At 36.9% G+C, this 21,112-nt stretch overlaps 1 protein-coding gene across 1 annotated transcript in view; it reads left to right on the top strand.

Moving 5' to 3' along the window:
- MIA2 (MIA SH3 domain ER export factor 2) overlaps window positions 1-18,891 on the top strand; it is a 38,080-nt gene extending 19,189 nt beyond the window's left edge. Inside the window, 17 exon segments of the mRNA XM_082059556.1 lie at window positions 1,785-1,907; window positions 2,419-2,542; window positions 3,370-3,416; window positions 3,621-3,711; window positions 5,110-5,248; window positions 7,258-7,359; window positions 8,660-8,720; window positions 9,058-9,093; window positions 10,047-10,114; window positions 10,845-10,927; window positions 11,289-11,420; window positions 13,290-13,442; window positions 14,804-14,935; window positions 16,802-16,878; window positions 17,278-17,503; window positions 18,343-18,427; window positions 18,429-18,891. Coding sequence (XP_081915682.1) covers window positions 1,785-1,907; window positions 2,419-2,542; window positions 3,370-3,416; window positions 3,621-3,711; window positions 5,110-5,248; window positions 7,258-7,359; window positions 8,660-8,720; window positions 9,058-9,093; window positions 10,047-10,114; window positions 10,845-10,927; window positions 11,289-11,420; window positions 13,290-13,442; window positions 14,804-14,935; window positions 16,802-16,878; window positions 17,278-17,503; window positions 18,343-18,427; window positions 18,429-18,492 — 1,743 coding nt within the window. The 3' untranslated portion in view covers window positions 18,493-18,891.
- The last annotated feature ends 2,221 nt before the right edge of the window (window positions 18,892-21,112 follow it).

The following is a 21,112-nucleotide window of genomic DNA, read 5'->3' as shown; positions in this document are numbered from 1 at the left end:
TGCTCTGCTTTTTAGTAGGTAAATAATAGGATAAGAGTTGATGGAACCTGATAGGGAAAGAAGTATCTGCTTTGCTTATTTGCATTCTCTTTTATGAAGTAGTTTGTAAGCATGTGAGTTAGTTTGCTGTATTAGAATATCCATATCCTTTTTTTATTTTTCTTTTTTTTTTTAAGATGGAATTTCACTTATGCTCAAAAGGTAACAAAGTTGTTATTTGTTCACAGAATTTAGAGTACTTTCTTCCTCTGTCCATTTGCACTAATGGGTCATAATCTTCTGGCACATCATAGCTTAAACGTTATAACAGATGTGCTGTCTCAGGTTTATGATGTGTCAGAGAGAGGATTGGGCCTTTTAGTTTGAACAAGGGAACTGTTAATCAACTCCAAACTTTCTGTGCTTTGTTTTTTTTTATTTTCAGGAACATTAGAAATATATATTGCTTTCGCTTATTTAAAATCTTTGCATTCCTATTTATTGTAGTTCTTACAGGTCTATAAAGTCATGTCAATTTATTTTCTCTTCGGTTTAATGAAGAAACATTAGTTTCCCTTTGAGAATAACGTTTAATGATAAAAGTAGTTGCCTGTATATGTCTTCTGAGCAGTATTAGCATACAGAGTATTTTTGTTTTACCTGTAATACATAGTTTGCATGATGCTGCAAATTCATACATGGCTTTTAACTGCTTGAAGGGTGCAGTTGTGGGCCAAGTGGCGTTCATTCAATTCTAGTCACATACTTTTTGTTTTATGCCTTCCAGTTTACCTTGCTCAGGCTTGCTTGTCAATTTGCATGGCAGTTCCCCTGTTTAACTACCATATTCTGGTTTTATTTTTAGTATAAGTGGCTGTTATATTCTTGTTACTCAACCTAGTTATTCCTTTCAGTACATTCACTACTTTTAAATTGGTTGCCTGTTGTGCAACTTTAAGCAGCAGTGTTCTTTTGACACTAAGACATTTTATTTTTGTACTGTACCCCATGTTTTTGTACTGCATGCTTTGTCTTAACAGACATTTGCATCAGTTCAGTTTTGTTCTCACAATATGAATTACTTAGTATGTTGCAGTGGTAATTTATAATGAACTGGTGCTTAAGCGTGCTAATCCCTTTACTGCTGTAAAGTATTTTTGTGAAATTAGATTTTACTGGTGGGTATTTCTAAAATGTAACCTTGGAATCTACCTGTCTTTTTAGTTAACCACAGTTGGTTACAAAGATACATACTAGTAGGTGTTGATGACATACAGCTGACTTCCGTTAGCAGGAAAGCTTTTTTAAAATAAAATCTTTGCTTTAATAGGTATGGGATAGAGTAGGAACAATAATAAAGTTTTGCAGGTCACATGAATTTAAATATCTTTTTAAAAAGCTTTCTGGTTTTCCTTACATCACTGATCTCTTATAGCTTGAAAAGACAGGTACAATTTCAGAAGCATGTGTACATATTGGGGAATGAATGTTCTCCTCTCCATCTATTCCCCAGTGTTTGTAGCTGTTACACAGATTGTCACTATTTTATATCCATTGCTATTGTCACATCAGATTTTTAAATGGAGTGGATTATTAACTGTTGCTAAAGCAACTGCACAATAACATAGAAGTCTTATTTTCCAACTCTTGAGGTTTAACTGTCTTGCAGTCTGTCTCTGTTAAATCTTACTGATGGGCAAGTGGTTAAAATTCGGCTTAGGTATATATAATATACATAACAGGCTCAAGTACTTTGATTTTGGTTGTAATAGACAATCATGCTAATCTGGTATTTCTCTTTTTAGCTTTTACAAGAAGCTGAAGGATGGGGTGAACGATTTAGTGAACTAAACGAACAGACCAAGATGTTTGAATCGTCCAAAGCAGATATAGAAGAAGTATTGAAAAATAAAGAGAGTCAAGTCAAGGTAGATTATGACAGCTAGCATTGAATCACATCATTCAGACTGATGCTGATCACAATATGCCTTAAGCTGTTTAGAGTCTTTGTTTGCTGTCTTCATTCTCTAATGTCTTGTTTCCTGCTAAGCAAGAAAGGTTGCTTAGCAGCACAGTGGAGCAGTCTGATGGCCTTGAAAGCCAGCACTTAAATAAGGAAAAAATCTTTTCAGACTATTTGCGTTTTTTTTTGGTTTTTTAATTTGGAGCATGGGAGTTGGGAGTATATTCTTACATGTGTGTACATCATATACACAAGCCCTGCTAAAAGCATGCATACTACTCCTATTGGCCTGCAGGTATATGTTTTAATTGAAAAAGTAATATCGGACATCTAGAATCCTGTATATGGACCTCATTTAATGTGCTAAGGGAACTAAATTAAGGATAGAAATCCTGGAAAAGTAATTGTAATGGTAACTACATGTTCATTGCTTGTATTTATTTTACTCTTTGTGTTTTGTGTGGGTTTTTTCTTAGTCGCTGACACAATACTTACTGAAGATGAAAGACTGGAGTTCAGCAATAAGTGAAGATGATGACACTGAAGATAATCACTGGGACATAGATATAAAGGGTGAGACAGAGAATGGAGAGCCCTTAGGTATGGTTTGTATAGCTTCCTATCTTAAATATTAATTTAGTAGATGTTTTAGAAGTACAAAACAAACAAACTTCTAGGAAAGTTGGAAGATTAGCTTGTAGAAATTGGATTTTCAAAACTCACCCAGTGTTATCCATGTCAGACAATTAACTGATGCTTGAACACCTCTGGAATAACAACCTGTGCTACTGTTTAGCAGTGTGTAGCTGTAGATAAAGCATACGTATTATCAGAGAGCAACGTAAAGACTCAGTGCATGGTCTCTTGCAGAACAACTTTAGCCTATGTTAGTATTAAGCAGCGATTCTCAAACGTTTTTAGGTGGAAACCTTGCTTTCCATTCTTCTTGAAGCTCCTCCCAGCAGTTGCAGTGGTCCTTAGAGCCTGATTTCTTCATCCTTGTCCTTATGCAGGTGGTACTTGTTGCAGGCAGTTTGGTAGCACTGGAGTCAGATGGGTGTAGATGTGAGTGCCCTCAAAACTGTGGCACAGAAGAGCCTTTCTTCCTCTCTTTCCTTGCTGCAGCTTCTTTTTATGCTGATGTTGATTAAGCCATAGGCCATGGCCCAGTAAGTGTTAGAGCATGTATTCAGCATATCACTTTTAACATGACCATTCTGAGTCTGGTTGGCAAACAAAACACTAGAATATAGGCGTATCCCTCTTGCCCCCTTTGTTTTTTTTCTTTTTCCTCCAAATATGCTATACCTACCATGGTATGTTGGGGCTTGCATTTTTAGATACATATGTTAAAAAAGTAGTAGTAAGCTCTTCCACAAACTTTTTTGTGCTTTACATGTGATATATTACTCTGTTCTGTCCATCAGATGATCAACAAAAACGAACTGTGAAGAAATTGATCTATGCTGCAAAGGTATGTGATTTTAAGAAACTTGTGGATGGAAGTGGGGTAAACTAGAGGCAATATATATAATTTTTATGGTAAATTTAATTGCATATAGATATGAGCATCACTGAGTTCATAATCTTTTAATGTTTAATTAGATATTTTTGCATGCAAACAGTTTTTGGTAATCTTAAAATGCCTTTTTTTTTTTTTTTTTTTTTACTTTTGTAGTTAAATGCTTGTTTAAAGACCCTGGAAACAGAACGAGATCAAATGTATTCAAAACTGTCTGATGAAAGTAAAGCTAAAGGAGAGCTTACAGGTAATTAAATGGGTTTTTTTTGCCTTTAAGATTAATAAGATGTTACTTTTGTAAAATGAGGTCATGGGCTGTAAGTATTACTTGCAGTAAAGACTTAATTAAGTTACATTAATAGCTCTACTTGATTTTTAAAATGCCTGTTTAAGTTGCTAAGCTGTTTTAAGTACTTGATTTTTAGAAGGAGAGCAATCAGAGATGCTAAAGCACCATTTGCAAATTTTGTTGTACTCTTTTGAAATATTCTGTAGCTGTGAAGTTATAAAATCTTAAAATATTTGGGTAAAGTGATGTTAATATACAATACCTTCTTTATTTGTTTTTTAGACATGAAACAATGGAGTTTTAATCTAAATTTTTGGTAGCTTAATTGCAATTAGTTTGCAATAGGTGCAAGCTCAATACTTACCATAGAATCATAGAATAGCTTGAGTTGGAAGGCACCTTAAAGATCACCTAGTTCCAACCTCCCTGCCGTGAACAGGGACATGTTCCACTAGACAAGGTTGCTTGAAGCCCCATCCAACCTGGCCACCTTAAAATCTGAAATACTGCATTTAGAGAATTGAACCTATAAAAGCATCTTACTCTGTTTTTTTCCTTTGTGTAGGACATACTGAATTATACCTTATAAAATGAAGCCACTGCCACTCTAATTCAAATTAAAGCCTGTAATTAGCTATTGCTTTCAGAGACAACAGCCAGCAGAGTAGCCATCACATTTGATTGTACTGTGCTTTGTTATTTGGGTGATTAAATGCTCTGTAAAACTCTGTTTTTCAGTTTTTTTATAGTCCTTAAAACTGACTCTCTGTGCAAGTGTGTTTTCAAAAGTGATTGCAACTCTGTCCCATAAAGATATTGAAGCTTACTTGAAGCTTGCTTTGTTTGTTGAAGAGAGTCGTAGGAGTAGTAAATAGAGAAGAAACATGACTGATTTAAATTTGGAAAGATAAGGTAGTTTGACAAATCTGAGTTGTGCCTTCAGGTGACTCAGCAAGACCTTGTGTGGATAAATCTGCAAGAGTGCATGATGGTATTGATTTTACTCCTTTAGTAGAATAATTACAATAGGAGTCCTAAATGAAAATTTATATTGTAAATTACAAAACTGCATTGTTTTCAAAGAAGCTATACAATTTAGAGCAAAGGTGAGAGATGCGCTCAGCACTGCACTTTGTGACAGGTAAATGGTATAGCTGCTGTTTTTCCAACAAAAGGAGCAGTACTGCTTCTCAATTTGTATAATTTATTGACATATATGAGCATATTATTGCTTATATTATTAAATCAACATAGAATCAAAGGTTTTTACTGACTTGTAATATACTAAAATATTGCAAATACTTTAATTTTTTAAGTTGTACATTGTCCCAATTTAATCATCTCTAAATTTGACAGAACGTATCGAAAACCTTCAAAGTCAGCAAGCTTCCTTGCAGTCTGAAAATGAACATTTTGAAAGTGAAGTTCAAAAGCTTCAGCAGAAACTTAAAGTAATGACTGAGCTTTATCAAGAAAATGAAATGAAACTACACAGGTGCCGGTTCCTCTTTTTATATTCAATGCTTACTGTTTGATTTGAAAATAACTCTTTGATTCAGGAGGCTGAAAATTATTGAAAATTTGAATATTGCTTTCCAGAGTTTTATGAATTGTAAAGACTGTTACATTACACTTTCATGTACATTTGTATCACAGTAATTTTATAGAAATTGTCTTCATGAAAGTAGGACTTTTCCACAAGCAAGTTCAGAAACAGAGATAAAACAACTATTAACAAATTTTTAATCTGGGAAATGAAATGGGTAAAGTTGGAAAGCTTCTTTTTCTTTTTTCTTTTTTTTTTTTTTAATTATGATGTAATACAGCTATCAAAGTTGATGAAAGGAAGATAATCAGTAGATGCTTTAACTGTGAGGTATATTTTATATCATAAAGAGAGGTAGTAATGTCAGCAGAGGAGTGATGCTGTATATCAGGGGTTTCAGAAGCATTTTCACCGAGGGCCACATCAGCCTCGTGGTTGCCTTCAAAGGGCCGAATGTAATTTTAGGACTGTATAAATGTAGGATTAGTAGCTGCATATGAAACTAAGCTTTGAGTTAAAACATGGGCAACTTAACTATTATCAGTAAGCAACATAGAAACCCTGTGAATCAGGCTTTCATCACCAAGAAAGACAGAATATGAGGGCTGTATTATCAGAGTCAAGATGATAATAGTAGAGATTCCGACTTACTGATTAAAATCAGAAATATGTTAAGGACTGGAAGTAAATGTGATTGGTTTGGGGCACATAATAATCTTCAGAAGTGTGTGCGTGAATGGGGCAGGGGGGGAGCAGGGAGCATCATTTTAGGGCATGGTGGTAAAATTACAGTTTCACTAGCCAGAAATTACTTCTTCAAGGAGTAGACATAATCTTAAAGGTAGCAAGAGAAGCAGCGCAAGTCTTGATCCTGTACTGAGCAGCATGCAGGACCTTTTTAAAGTATTGCTTTCAATAATCTGCTCTGTCTTATATGTATGTAGATATAGACATTTGGCGTCTAATGTAGATGCAACAAAAGCTAGAAATCCACTACATCAACATTAAAAAAGAGCCGGGGGGGCAGGGGAAGAGTGGGAAGGAACCTATTAAAAAGAAGCTATGATGGGTAGTCAGAAAAGAAAAATGTTTGCAGACTATGTGGATGATATTTTTAAAATACCACACTGAAGCTCAGGAAATGTAGAAAAGCCAAAAAGGAGTGGGGATGAGATAGCAGAATAAAAGAGGCTATTAGTATTAAAGGCATCATTTTAAAAGCTAGGTGTGTTCAAACAAGGGAAATAGAAAATGTTCAAAAGACCCACGATTTAGATAGTTTGATTGTGAAGGCCTGTTGTTCATGGGGAAGATGACCGGTTTATCCATTCGGGGCTGTGCACAGCAGTCTCTGTGTGTGTTCTGCAGAATTAATTTGTGCATAGTCTGTGGTCTGGAATATGGGTTTTCTCATCTGTAGTGTCCGATAAGGTATAAAGAAAGAGGGACCCACAAATAAATTTTTAATAGCTAATAACCTTTTTCTTCTTCAGAGAATTATGTTAAAATGTAAAAAAGCACCAGAACAAATCAGTGGAAGTCAGCGTAGTTTGGTTTTTAATTTGATTTGATTTGATTTCTGGCTGCATTTTCCCCCCCACCTCCCTCTGTATCTGCCCCCTCCCCCAGTAGAAATATTCTTTGGGAATATGGATTTTCTTCCAGATTCCTTTTAGGAATAGTGGTTATCTAATTGTTTCATATAGACCAGTTACTTAACTGAAAAAAAAAACAAAAAACAAAAAACCAAACACAAACAAAAAACAATAAACAACAATATGAGTACAAAACTGTTCTATTTCTGCTATTTCATATGTTGCCTGTACAACTCTTTATCTGCATAAATATCATGTATTCATCATGCCTAAATAACTGGACAAGTTTTTTTTCTTGACAGACCAACTACAAAATTGTTGATTTGAAACAGAATTAACCATAGTTTTTGAATTTCCTTAAAGGAAGCTGACAGTAGAAGAGAGAGAACGCCTACAGAAAGAAGAAAAGCTTTCTAAAGTAGATGAAAAAATTAATCATGCTGCTGAAGAACTAAACAGCTACAGGTAATTACAGATTTTAGTTACTGTAATCACTTGTTCCTAAGTGAACAAAAGGCAATAGAGAATTAATAGAAACACCAGTGTAAGTGAATGTCTTTTCTTCCAGTTTCTTTGTTTTGTGTGTATGTTACATGCTGCTTTGGGTGTAATAATACATACTAAGGGAGTTTCTGCTTTCTTAAAGTGTTTAGGTATGGAAGATCACTAGCAACTTTTCTTCCATTTGAATGCTAATTGTATTGACATGTTAGCTTTAATGGAATGGTAGAAGTGGGTCTCTAATCTAGTTCCTTTACTGAACAGAGATAAAAATATGAAGTTAAGAGAATGCTGAGAAATAAATGCAATGTTCAGTTTTCCTGTAGGTCCTAACATATTTATGTTGTATAACTGTATCTCTAAGCTTGTCAAATAGTACTGTTGTTTAAAAATTCTTTAGTAACATACTGTGATATCGGAATATTTTCTGTGATTGTTTTTTAATTGCTTTGCTATGTTTTGTGTTACACCAACTCAGTACCTCTGGTTTATTCCTGTGGTTTCTCAAACTATGGCATAATTATTCAATCTGTAATGTGTATTTGCCATCTTCCTTCAATGTTTATGGGATAATTGACCCTCACTGAATGACACTGACCAACAGTGCTTCCTGAAGAGTTAATTAGATTAATTCTTCTCTAGAATGTAAAGTTCTTGTAGACACTCTTCAGTATTCGTACAGGAAGATGGAATTCACCCTTCTTGATTTACTCTAGAACGTGAACATTATAGACACCTTAAAGAGAACGTTAATATTGCAAATGGAGTATAATTAAACAATGAAGGTGTCTTTGGCCACCTCCTGAGAGAATGGAGAACCTGGCAAGGTTGTGCACGGGACAGCTGGCAGCAAATATGGCATTGTACTTCCTGTGGTCTTGAAATTTTAGTGCAAGTGACTGTGCCTCGGGACTGACTGCAGTAGCATGTGGCAGCATGATGCTCCAGCCACATTGGTACATCTGCTGAGCTGGGTGAGGCTGCTTACTAGGGTGTATGTGGAAATATAGCACAGACCACTGAAAAGCTGGGGAGGTATAGCTTATTTGGGTTCTGTTCTTTTGTTTACATTCCTGTTTACACTAATGTGGGCCCTAGAATTTCCACTGCTACTGCAGTTTTTCTGTGTCTCCTGGGCCTAGGTGACAATACTGTCTTTTGGAATAAAAAAAAAAAAAATCTGAGTACACCTTGTGTTTACTATGTTTAAAGTTACTTTCCTCCATATTTTATTACAATGTCATAAATTCTAATTTTGTTATAGACAGCGAGCAAAAGATCTTGAAGAAGAGCTAGAAAGAACCATTCGTTCTTACCAGAATCAGGTATGTGCTTTGTGTTACTTAGATCCGTGCCAAGATGTTATTGCAGCTGAAGTACCACTTTCAGCCAGGTTGTGGTACTACATTTGGCTTCGTTTTGTTGGGTGGTTCCTTGCCTCTTTTTTTTTTTTTTTTAGTTCTCCTTCTTAGCACCCTCTGGTTTTGACTGATACAATTTCATAGTAGAAATCGCCAAATAACCTTATGAAAAAGTTAAAATTTAAGTTTAGACGTTTAATTATAAATTATTCACACATAAAATTTATTAATAAGAGCTTATACTCAATCTTAAGTTTTATTTTTTAGATGAATAGTGATGTGATGAATCTTGCTTCCACAGATTACTTCACATGAGAAAAAAGCTCATGATAACTGGGTAAGTTCCAAATACTGAATTTTCTGAACTTTGTGCATCTTCCTTTTCTGTTACTTGAATAGCTTGCTTTATCACTTTTTTGTTTCTTACTAAAAACATAAGCAAAATTAACTTTAACCTGTCACCTTCAAACATACAGATTTCTTGCAGAAATACACAAAAGCATGTTAAAAATACTTTTACCATAAAAATAGTTGGAATAATTAAGCTGAATGCGTACAAGCACAGTAGAAAGATATGAGAATATTATTTGCTATAGCAATAAATCTGCTGGATAACGTGTTACCATTTAATAAATGTGTGACATTTTGCTAATAATAAAAGCTTTTGGCCTTGTTTCAATGCCATTTTAAGATTTTCCATGGATGTTATTCACTTCTTTTATCTACTAATGAAAGACATTATGTCCTGTGAGAACAGTATGTTCCATTGACAGCTTCCTAAGAATGTTGCTACAAAATCCATTTTTACCTTTTTTTTCCCCAAACAGGAAACTTTAAAATATCTCCTGACTAATACATTCTTCAGTTTCGCAGAGTGGTCTGTATTAAGAGAGAATCCTGTTAAAAGCTGTAGTGCTTCATGGTCATATTTTTACAGTCTTTAACTCTATGATTTTAAAATAAAACTTCCTATGTAAGATTTGAGACTCTAAATCTTGTACCTATTCTTTAGATACTTCAAAGCAGCTACAGCCAAAGAATTTCATTTCTGCTGTTCTAAGCAGGAAAGCCATATCATTTCTCTAAAAATTTGGGTAGTAGAACTGCTAATTTCCTTTGGTGATGTATGTGAGGCTCTGTTTCATATGCTTTGTACACTAGGCATGAATATACAGTCCACACACTTCAGATAGGAAAAGAATGTCTTGGACCTAGGACCTGTCCCATTTACAAAGCATTTAATTAATAAACAGCAATATCTAAGCATTTAACTTTTGTCTCTCCCTAAAGCTGACAGCCCGAGCAGCTGAAAGACACCTCAGTGATATAAAAAAAGAAAATGCACATAACAGACAAAAGTAAGTGCAGTCCTGATCTAAACAAATGCGATTTGACATGTATGTTTTGGATTTATGCAGTTTGATGTTTTCTAGACCTATATTAATCAATCGTGGTGCAAACAAAGCAGAGAGAGCACAGTGTTCCATTGGAGTTCTAAAAGAAAGGGAGTCGTTTGAATGCTCCTTCAATGATAATGTGCAAGAGAGTAAGAACTTAAGAATTATGTGAAGTATCAAAATATTTCAGGAAAGAAACAGAATGTAGCACTGGAACTCAAAGGTTTTGGGGGTGTTGTGTTGTTTTTTGTTGTTGTTGTTTGGTTGGTTTTGTTTTTTAATAAGTGTGTTAACAACCAGATGTTGTATTTACCTGGTGATTTTGTCGCTTATCTCAGAAGTTAATACTGAGCTAACAGATCAGGTGGTGGTGGTTGAGAGGAACCTTTAGGTGTGAAGTTAACTAGTATTTGGAATGTAGTTTAGAGTACTCATGAGAGTAACATCATGCTAGGAATTGTGACATCTAACATGCCACTTCTGCTTCTGAGTTACAGTTTAAATACAGCAACATAGAGAAATGCTTTCAGGAATTCTTAAGTTCAGAGTTCTGTTACATCCTTTGTCTTTTTTCTTTTTCTTTGGGGAATAAAATACCCTTTAAGTAGAAAGCCTAGCAATAAACAGTGCAATCCAGTAAAACTTCTGCAGTTCTTGGTTATTTACTACTTCTGTTGTTGTTTATTTGCAGATTAACTGAAGCAGAATTTAAACTTGACCTTTTAGAAAAAGATCCTTATGCTCTTGATGTTCCAGTTAGACCATTTGGCAGAGGTACAGTATTGAATTGTAAAATAAAGCCTAATTGTTTTGGTTTATGGCTTTGTTTCCCAAGACCACAAATATGTAATTGTTTGGAAACTATCTTGGCCATGTGTATGTACAAATAACAGTCATTAAAAAAAATAATTGGGTCATAAGTGACTCTAGGTCATGTTGAGTATTGTGTTGAAACTAAGAGCGTTTGTAGTATCGATGAGAGTAGACTGGGAATATGATACACATTGTAATTAGAGCACCATTTTTATTTCACTTATACAATTTAGTTTTAAACTTCACCTGAGAAGTTAGTTACTTTATACAGTTTGCTAAACTGAATATTGTGAACTTGAGTATTTTGTTTTAACTGTTCCAGAGCATTCCCCATATGGACCCTCACCAATGGGCCGGCCTTCATCTGAAACAAGAGCTTTTCTTTCCCCTCCAACTTTATTGGAGGGTCCTTTAAGGCTTTCACCTCTGCTTCCAGGTGGAGGAGGAGGAAGAGGTACAATTCTTAAATTTGAAAACATATCTGTTCTGGATTTCTCTCTCCTCTACTATAAACCTGTCACGCCTTTTCCTCTTGCTGGTGACAAAAAGTATTAAGCTAACCGATTCAATATAAACAGTTAATCAGACAAACTCTTCCTGTTTTTCAATTTACTTCTAAAGCTGTCTAATGTGTAACAGTACAATGGAAAATTTACTTGGTATGAGTGGGTTGGTCAGTGGATTCATTTTAGAAGCATGCATTAAGAAAAGTGAAAAGCCAAATTTAATCGGTCTTGGTTTACTTCTTGGAAAAGTGGGGTTCTGCTGTTAGAAATTTATGATTTCAAAGTAAACAAGAGTCAATTAGGTTTCTGAAGAAAGAATACTGCTGCTTCCATCTCAATGGTCTACAGTTGGCAAGAGGAGAGGGTACCTGTGTTGTCAATAACATGAGACAGTTTTGTTGAGGGTCATGATACTAGGAAGTTACTGATTGGATAAATTGTTTTCCTCCCTTTGTTCTAAATTTGAGGCTGTCATATGTGGAAACAGTTTCTTCCCTAGTGATAAAAGGGACCAGGAAGGATGTGTCTAAGGAGTCAAATGTGGAGATTGATGCTTAAGTGCAAAGCAAGCTGTGATGTTGTGAATTGTAAGGGAAGAAAACCACTATTCCTTTATATTTTTGATGTTGATGGAAATAGTGTAGATAAATACTAGACTGGAGTTCAGTATCTGTTACAGGTAATAAAGAAGCTATAATTTAATTTACTACTACTGTTACACCCATTGAAACCTGTACTTATTTCATGGGAAATATGTCTAAATGCCTTTCCTATAGGGATTTCACTAATCAGCATTGATTTTTTTAAAAGACCAGCATGGACTATTTATTTACTTTAGTTCTTTGCAAAAAGCATATCCAGTACATATGAAAGTTGATTCATTTTCTAAGTCAGAAAAAGGTTTGAGATTGAATGTTCAACTCTAGCTATACAACACACAAGCAAAATCATACTTGACAATTTATTTGTATAGAGACAGTAAGTAATGAAACTGAGCCATCCAGTGTATCTTCAAATTGCAGGTTAACTTCTGCTGGTGAGGAAGAGTAAAAACTGGATTTCAGGATGCAGGATTAGCAAGAAAAGAGACTGTGCAAAGGCAGCACTAATGTAACTTGAGCAGATTAAACAAATGATGTGTTTAAATAATGCCAGCTATGGAACAGTTATAGTGCTCATCTCACTTTGCACAAGATGCAAAATGGCTTCAAATTTTAGAGAATTAGAGAAAGATACCAGAATTCAGTATTTCTGTCATTTTTCAGACAAAATCTATTTTAAAGGAAACTTGCAACCTAAAATCACTGATTCTCACTGTTTCTCTTGCACTTGGTTATGTGTTTACCTGGTCTTCTCCTATTTTTTTTTTCTTGAATAAAGAATTAGAACCAGAAGAGTGAATGTAATGTGGATATTTTCTCATTATGCGGGTATTAATTTTCAGTGTGCTGATTTTTAGTTTGATTAGCAGCAGGTTTTTTAGCACTGAGAAGACTTGTCATGAGGCCACTAGTTTCTCTGATTCAAACGAACCAAAACTCTTAAAATTATTATTAAAAAAAAAAGTGCAGGTACTCTAGATAACACTCTTGTTAAACTAAGTTTCTTTTCATTCCAAAGAAACCTTTTAAACACTTCTATTAAACATAACTGGCCATCAGAAAACAGCTGGAAAGTCCTGTGGAGCCATGCGTCTCTCAAATCTTGACAGTGTTGGCGTTCCATGATTCATGCTACTATTTTCAGACTCAATGAAGAAAGCCATAATAGAGGATTTAAAGTACCTGGGTAAATAGCTGTCTGATTTCTTCGATTAGGATCCAGAGGACCAACTGCCATGTATGAAGCTGGTAATGAAAGAGGAGAACTGAGTTCTGACAGATTAACTGATCCCCACAGACCACCATCAGATACTGGGTCCCTGTCCCCGCCTTGGGATAGAGAACGCAGGATAATTCTGCCTCCACCAGGTATAATACTCTGCTTACCTACTGTATCTGTGGAAAAATGGGGTTACTGACTTGCAGTGTATATATTTAAGTATTTTTTTGCTTAAAAATATGAAGTTTTCTTGGAATGCATGTGCAATTGCACAGGAAAGGGTTTTTTTAATAGTAGGCTTTTTCCCCTTCTTGAATGGTGCAGTTCACTTGCACTTCTTCTGTGCCATCTTTTAAATGTATATTGTTACTAGCAGTGTACAGTCAACTGTTTGATTTTATCATTTTACTGGAGGTTTGTTCAGTGCATCAAAAGACCTGTCTGGGCTGGATGATTAATAAGAGATCTGAGGAAGTAAAAAGCTTTAATGGCACGTTAGCCATAAATAAAAGCTAGCTAATGTTGAAAAATACTATTTTATTTTATTTTTTTAATTTTACATTAATAGTACAGGAGTACCATGGTACAATCATCCTGTTGGGTACATATTTTCATGTTGATACTGCCTCTGATATTTAACAACAACAAAATCGGTCTTCACTCTTACTTCAACTAAACATCTGTATTTCACATTGTCACTCAAGGAAGACAGAGATAATTTGAGAGGATACTACTGATATTACTAAAGTAAGCAATGTGGGGGGAAGGACAACCTTCCTGTGTACCTGTAACAAAGAAGCAAAAATGCTACAAGTTTAAAAAAAAAAAGTTAAAAATTAGGTGAAGTATACACATTAAAGTACATCAATTATTAGATGCAGCAAGCGTTGTTATAGTTGCTACGCATCTATGTGAAAGCCTGATGATAAAACTCAAAGTCTGCTAAGGATGCAGTTTCTCGTTTGCCAGATCTGATCTGTTGACAGGACACTGCAGAGAGTTTGTGTTTCCTTGACCTGCGCTGTGTTCTTACCTCTTCTTTGCACTTGGATCTCACTGATATAGTTTGTCTTGTACCTGTGTGATTGATTGCTAGATCTGATGCAAGGAATTGGTGGAAACACATTACAGCACTATGAAACGTAACAGCAAACAGCATTCTCATCTAAGAATGGCTTAAAACGTATAGTACCTTATTTTGTCGTTGACCTTCACTGCTGTGCTGAACCTTTGAGTCCTCACTGTTTATAATGTAGACAGTCATAACTTTCAAAATTCTACTCTATGTTAAACTGAAAATCAATGAACTTTTGTCTTCTGCAGATCCTTAGAAATGTAAGCTGTAGTACATACTTGGTGGAATTCCTATGTTTGGATTTTTTTAAGGTGAATAGTCAGTTTGGATATTTACAAGAGCATGAGATACCCAGATAATTTTGCTCATCTCTGGTTGTATGGAATGGGGGGAATAAATGTTTGCTGACCTGTTTTGTGATTTCTTCAATGTTAGGTGAGCCTTACACTGATCCAGTTCTTCCTCCTCGAAGACAAGAAAGATTTTTCCCTAATCCTCCAAATACTGGGAGACTTTCTGGACCAGCAGAACTACGAACTTACAACATGCAGTCTTTTGATAAACCAGGTGAGAATTGCTTTCATGATACTGTTAAATGGAGATTCATGGTGTATGTTGACTATATTTAGTAAGCTGTGGTAAGAGGACAACTTTATAGCTACCATGGCCCTGATGTTCCATTGTGTAAAAACCTTTTAACATCCGCTGGCCTTGGTTCAGTCTTTCCCTGTTACCAACAGTAGCAGTCTCTTCTGTTGGGATGGGACTCAGAGAATGGTAGGCATAAGTTTTGTTTTGTTTTGTTTTTTGTTCACCTTCACTTTTCTGTGTGTTAACCATTCAGGATTGGCCTCGAGTCTGTTTTGGCATGACAGTGTTAAAGTATCACAAACCCTCATGTGCATTTCCATGCCACATTTGTTGAAGTTAGAAAGAGCTGGGGTCAGTAAGACTGAAAGAATAATGGAAAAATTTCAAATGTCCACTGGTTTTCTGTACTGAACTAGAAGGTCCTGAGGACTCCTTCCTTCTTGAAACTGTTTACCATACTTGCAGTTGCACCCAACTTAATCACCAACCCAAGTACCACTTGTTTTAAATTGGCCAATTATGTAAATTCTGGTTAATGATACTTAGCAACAGCCAGAAACTCAGCAGCAAGTTTTGGTGATTTAAACCGTATCACTGGAACAGTTTAAGAGATAAAGCCTTAACACTTATTAAACAGTTTTCATCCTTATTTAATGCCTAGTAAGTCACATGCGTTTTATTCATCAGCTAGCCTGAAGCCATTAAACTGCCAACAGAACTTTGCCACCCAGTATTCAGTTACTGATATTATTAGTAGTAACGTACCATCTTTGCCCAATTTCTGGCAATAAGAGGGAGAACCTTTAACTTGCTGTCACAGTTTGGGAACTGGGAATGCTGAATTCTGTTTCAGGTTGAACGTTCAGGTTTTACAGGGAATTGTTCTCTACTGGAAGGCAGTTCTGTTTCTGTACAGCCGCTCACCTTCCTACCCTCTTTCCCAAGCCTCCCCGTGTTTCACTTCTGCTTCCTAATACTTTGTGTTCCACTGAGGTCTTTCTTTTAGCACCTGGATGCTGACTGAAGGGCAGGAGTGTACTGTCTTTGAACTCATTGCATCCATTTTTACCCTTTTCTTCAACAGCTGGCAAGCAACAATGTTAAAAAAAAAAAAAAATTAAAATCTGTATTAACTTCTTGGGCAGTTCAAAACCTACTTAATGGAAACAGGGTTTTGCTACATAATCTTGCTGCCAGCAGTTAGCAGGTCATTAAGCATATGTGAATGGTGCTTTATTAGGGGCATTTAGTTTCAGTAGACTTGGGTGAGTATTTGTAAAAATAGCAAAAAAGTCCAACAAAAGTAAAAAACAAACCAAAACCAAACCAAAACCCCCAAAGAAACAAAAAACACCAACAAAAACCCAAATGTCCAACACACCACCTGGCTTCAGAAGAGCAATGTCTCACAGTACTGAAATCCAGGCTCCAACTTTGCAGTTGGAACTTACCGAATAAAAAGTATTAGCAGGAGGGGAAGATAGAACTGCTACAGTATTGTTAAGATGTATCACTACGAAATTGTGCTTGTAACTTCTTAAAAAGGGGGGGGGGGGGGGGGAAGGGGAAACTAAAATGAAAGGAAAAGCCTTATTTGGATACAAGAAACTTTGGTAAAAGCTGCAACCTTGTAATTCACATGTAACTTGTACAGAAATTGGAGAAGATATTCCGCATAGCTTTGTGTTCCTGGTTGTCTTTCAGTCTGCCCCCAGAACAGTTGCTTGGTACAGCAGTATTCATTTTTTCTTGCCTATATATCCTGATTTCAGAAAAAGTACTGAAATCAGTGGTGGAGAGAAGGAGGTCAGCACTAAATAGCTTGTTAACTTTTGCATACAGATGGACAAACACCTTCAGAAAATAGCCCACAAACAGAACCAAGTGGAAATGGGATGAAAGATCACTCTAACCTTACTGTAAGTAGCTAAACAGAAATTTTATTTAAAGAAGCTTTAATTTTCTGCAAAATTTTTAGGAAAATTTGTCTCTAGTATGTTGATTATGTTGTGTTGCATTGTGAAGTCCAAATTATAAAATTGTGTGCTTTTAACACAGCACTTAACTGTCTTGTGAATTAATTTTGATGCATGACTAATACAATACCTGCTAAAAATTAATTACAACCCAAAAGATGAAACTGTGGGCAAGCTGAGGTCAGTGCACAGAGACATCCTTGCTCAGGATTATGCCTCAGCTAAGGCAAAGCCATGAGCCAGCATGCCTGTCTACATCAAAGTGGGCCTGATGGGATCATAGATGTTCCTGCTCCATATCCCTTTCCCTAAGCTGACTTCCCTGTTCTTGTTGTGTTGCAGAACTCACTACCGGATCAGCCATTGGCTTCTGAAAGCGAAGCTGTCAGTTCAGGGTTTGCTCCTCCACCCTTCCCTCCAGTCAGACCGCCAATGATGCCAGTGGATCCCAGAGCACCTTTCATGAGACGAGGTCCCCCTTTTCCTCCCCCTCCTCCTGCTGGCGTGTACGGACCACGGGAATGTTTTCCAGTACGAGACTTTGGGCTTCCACGCCCTCCACTGCCAAGTACGTAGCGCTTGCCAGCATTTACTTCAAGCTAAGTTGATGAACACGTGTGCTTTGTGCAGGTAGTGAGTTATCACACTGGGTGGATAATTAAATCTTTCTTTGCACGTACTGCTTCTCAGTTCAGGTAACTGGGAGCATCTTCTCTGATGAAGGTTAATTGCATTGAACACTTTGGCTTCTACACAGTTGCTTATATTGATAATGCTTTTACAAATGCTAGCTTTGGCTGGAAAATACACATACACACTTCAGCATTTAAAGAGTTATTTTTAGGGTGGGAAAGCAAGTAGATGCTTACCTTAATCCTTTTCCTACTATGAGGTTGCATCATATATAAATCTTAAAGCTTCATCCTTTAGCTTTGAGGTATGCTAGTATCCATACAAAAGCAGGTATTTGGGACATCATTAATTGTTAATTGTTTTTCCTTGGAGTTTGCATTAGTGGAGCAAGATGTGTCAGAGTGAAGGGCTGCTTCTGCCTCTCACTGTTCTCTGATTAACCTGTGCAGAGCTAGAGTTATTTTCTGGAGTATTTGTCAGGTGTGGGAGCCAAGTGCTGCCACCACAGTGCAGAGGTGATGGTGGCAGCAGCAGCCCATTAACAGACACTGGCTGCTGCTGTGAGCCTGGTGCAGGTAACCACTGAAAAAAGTGCTTGATGTGTCCTCCCCTTCTGAGCATGTTTGGCTCTTTGGAACAGAACATTTACTGTGGTCTGCTTTGTGACATCTATTGAGTTAGGCTGTTGCTGGGCAGCAAGGTCCATGGGGTAACAGGACATAGGTGTTTGCTGTTACAACTGACACTAACTGGAATACTCTGCTTCTCTCACAGTAAGAAATCCATTTCCGATGAGGTCTTACCCTCACTATCCACCTCAACGACCTGGATTTTTGCCTCCACCACCACATCCTGAAAATAGTTGAGCCACCTCAGTCAAATCCATCAGCTGTAGAACCACCAGAACCACCACAGGAGACTTGACAGTCATGTGAGCAACGTGCCAAACCATTTCTGTACTCTCCTAATGGCATTTTCCTTACATTAAGTAACCATTGTTACTTAGGTATACATAAACTCCTTTGCTCAAATTGAAGCTTAATAGAAAATTCTCAGGATAGTATTTTGTAAATAAAGAATTAAATAACTATGAATATTGTGAATAAGTGATTTCCATTGTACAATAGTAATTTTAAATTAAGTATTTCTAACTTGAGTAATCTCTTCAGAGGTGTATAAAATTAAATCATGTGAACCATATTTTAAAATCCCAGCTGCTTTGTCCTTGTTTAGCTGTACAGGGAATCTCTGCATGCCAAAAGTGATGCTTGCTGCTTTTTGAATAGAATGTGAAAACAAAACTGTTAATAAACATCTCCTGAAAATGAATGCACTGTCACTGTTAACATGGTACTACACTATCACTCTTACTTTGGAGAGCACTCCAGGATTTCTCAACAAAATGGCCACATAGGATGGGGCAGGGGGTTTCTCTAAGCACACTCATCATAATAGATAATACAGATAATTAAAACTGCAAAGCAAGGTAGAATTTCTTGCTTGCCTACACTAAGCACAGAAGCAAGTATACCACATACACATCACAAAAAAGCAGCAAAACAGTCAAGAACATGGCGGCAAACATTTTAAAACAAAAAAAAGTAGCAAACTGCAGCATTAATAATTTTGTGCATTAGGTGTGTTCTCTTGTCCACCTATTCACCTGAGGTTGCTGTTGGCTTCTTCCCTTGCAGTGACAGACACCACAACAGGCACAGGGCACTTCCCTGCAGCTTGTCTGTGCCACGCTGCCTCTGGACTAGACCCCACCTCTATTTTTACTGACTATTGTACAATTTAAAGACGACTGCTAGAGGCTGTTGGCTGTTCTGTCAGCTTAGCTTCAACTTGAACCTTGTGTCCTCACTCCCAATGCTGCCAGCTGTGATGGATGCTTCACGATAAAGAAGGAAACTGCTTTTAGCAAGGCCCACGTGCAGTCCCGCTGCCATTTCCCCATTCTCTGTGCACACACACACACACACACAGTTTCAGCCTTGAATATGAATACAGCCACCACATCCCATAATTAGCAGTTACCAAAAAAAAAAAAAATATCTCCAGCCCACTTTTTTTGTAATTGCTCAGGTGAAGTGTGCCAAGTGAGGGCTTTTTCTTTTGCAGCTCAGTTCTCCTGCTCCCACTGTTATTTCCACACAGGCTTAGTTCAGTGGCAGAATTCTTCCATGGCTTATTCCTAACATTTCTTTATTCTCCTTTCTACTTCTAGTTTAGTTCTCAGATGCCTTTGGATAAACCTTTCTACTTGAGCTATTAAATGACAAATTGTGACAACAGACATTTTAAAGCATTATCCCTGTTAAACTGTTTTAACTGCTATTTGGCTTAATCCAGCTGCTGCACCATTTTTAGCCAATTATGTATTTTCTGAAAGGCTTGCCTGAAAGGCTTCACCAGGACGCTAAAATGAATTATTTGGTTTTACCCTTGCCATCAATGCTAGGCACAGTCAGAGCTGCCAGCTTACCCCTGTGCATAGAACCAGTGGATCGTACAGGGGTCCTTAGTTTGATAACACTGCCACTGTAAGAACCCCTTTTTTCCTTCCAACTCACCTTAACAGTTGCAAACTACTTATGAATGTAACTATATTTTTTGAACAGGTACCGTATTCTCTCTGTGTGGCTTAAATATTTGTTCTAGCTTTTAACTGAGTTAACTGCAAAAAAACAGTTATTCCTCCACCAAAACAATATACTCTGTGCCCACAATGATACCGAAAGCTGCAGGCAAAACAAAACTTAGCTGCGCTGAAGTGATGCAGGACAATCATGGATTCGATCACCCCACAGAGAGAATGGAATAATTTCAGACTTGGAAGACCCTGTCACCCCAAAAAAGTTGAATCCCTACATCTTGGTATCACTAGTTCAGATTGTTGCTAAAAATACAAACAACAAACCCAACTTTCATTCATTTCTAGGACAACAGAACAATCAGAAGAGCATTTCTCCACACTGCTCAAGGTCTGGGTTTCACCGCACACTCACACCTTACTGGACTCCCTATACTTGTAAAGTCAGGAAGGTTGTAGCAGCCTGTATGTATTAAGTACATTGACTTCATTCCTGAACACAAGCCACACCCAGTGATGAGACTTCAAATTGTGACAAAATCCAACCTGGAGCACGAACAACAGCCACCCACAGACACAGCCTGTTCTGAACGCTGCGCTGTGGCTGCAGCAACTGAAAGCATTGCACCCCTCTCTACCATGGACAAGTGGCCTGTTCCTCCTGCTCCTTATCTTACCTTTCAAGATGAAGTTAATTAAAAACAAAGCAGAAAATAGGTTACACTAACAAAAGAAACTAATTTATATAACAGAAAGGTAAACAAGTTACTTCCCAGCTGTGCTAAGCAAGGCAGTTATCCACAGAAACCCTCTGGTCTGTAGAGATAAAATTAACCTCCTGCAACTCCATTTATACGAGAGGATACAGCATTTGCTTCAGGGAGTTCCAGGGAAAAAGCCAGAAATCTTCATCACTCTATCACCAAATCTGAGGTCCAGATGATGCTG

Source organism: Streptopelia decaocto, assembly GCF_964273445.1.
Source record: "Streptopelia decaocto genome assembly, chromosome: 7".
Lineage (NCBI taxonomy): Eukaryota > Metazoa > Chordata > Aves > Columbiformes > Columbidae > Streptopelia > Streptopelia decaocto.
Note: the sequence above shows the minus strand (reverse complement) of the source record. Positions and strands in the feature narration are given on the sequence as shown.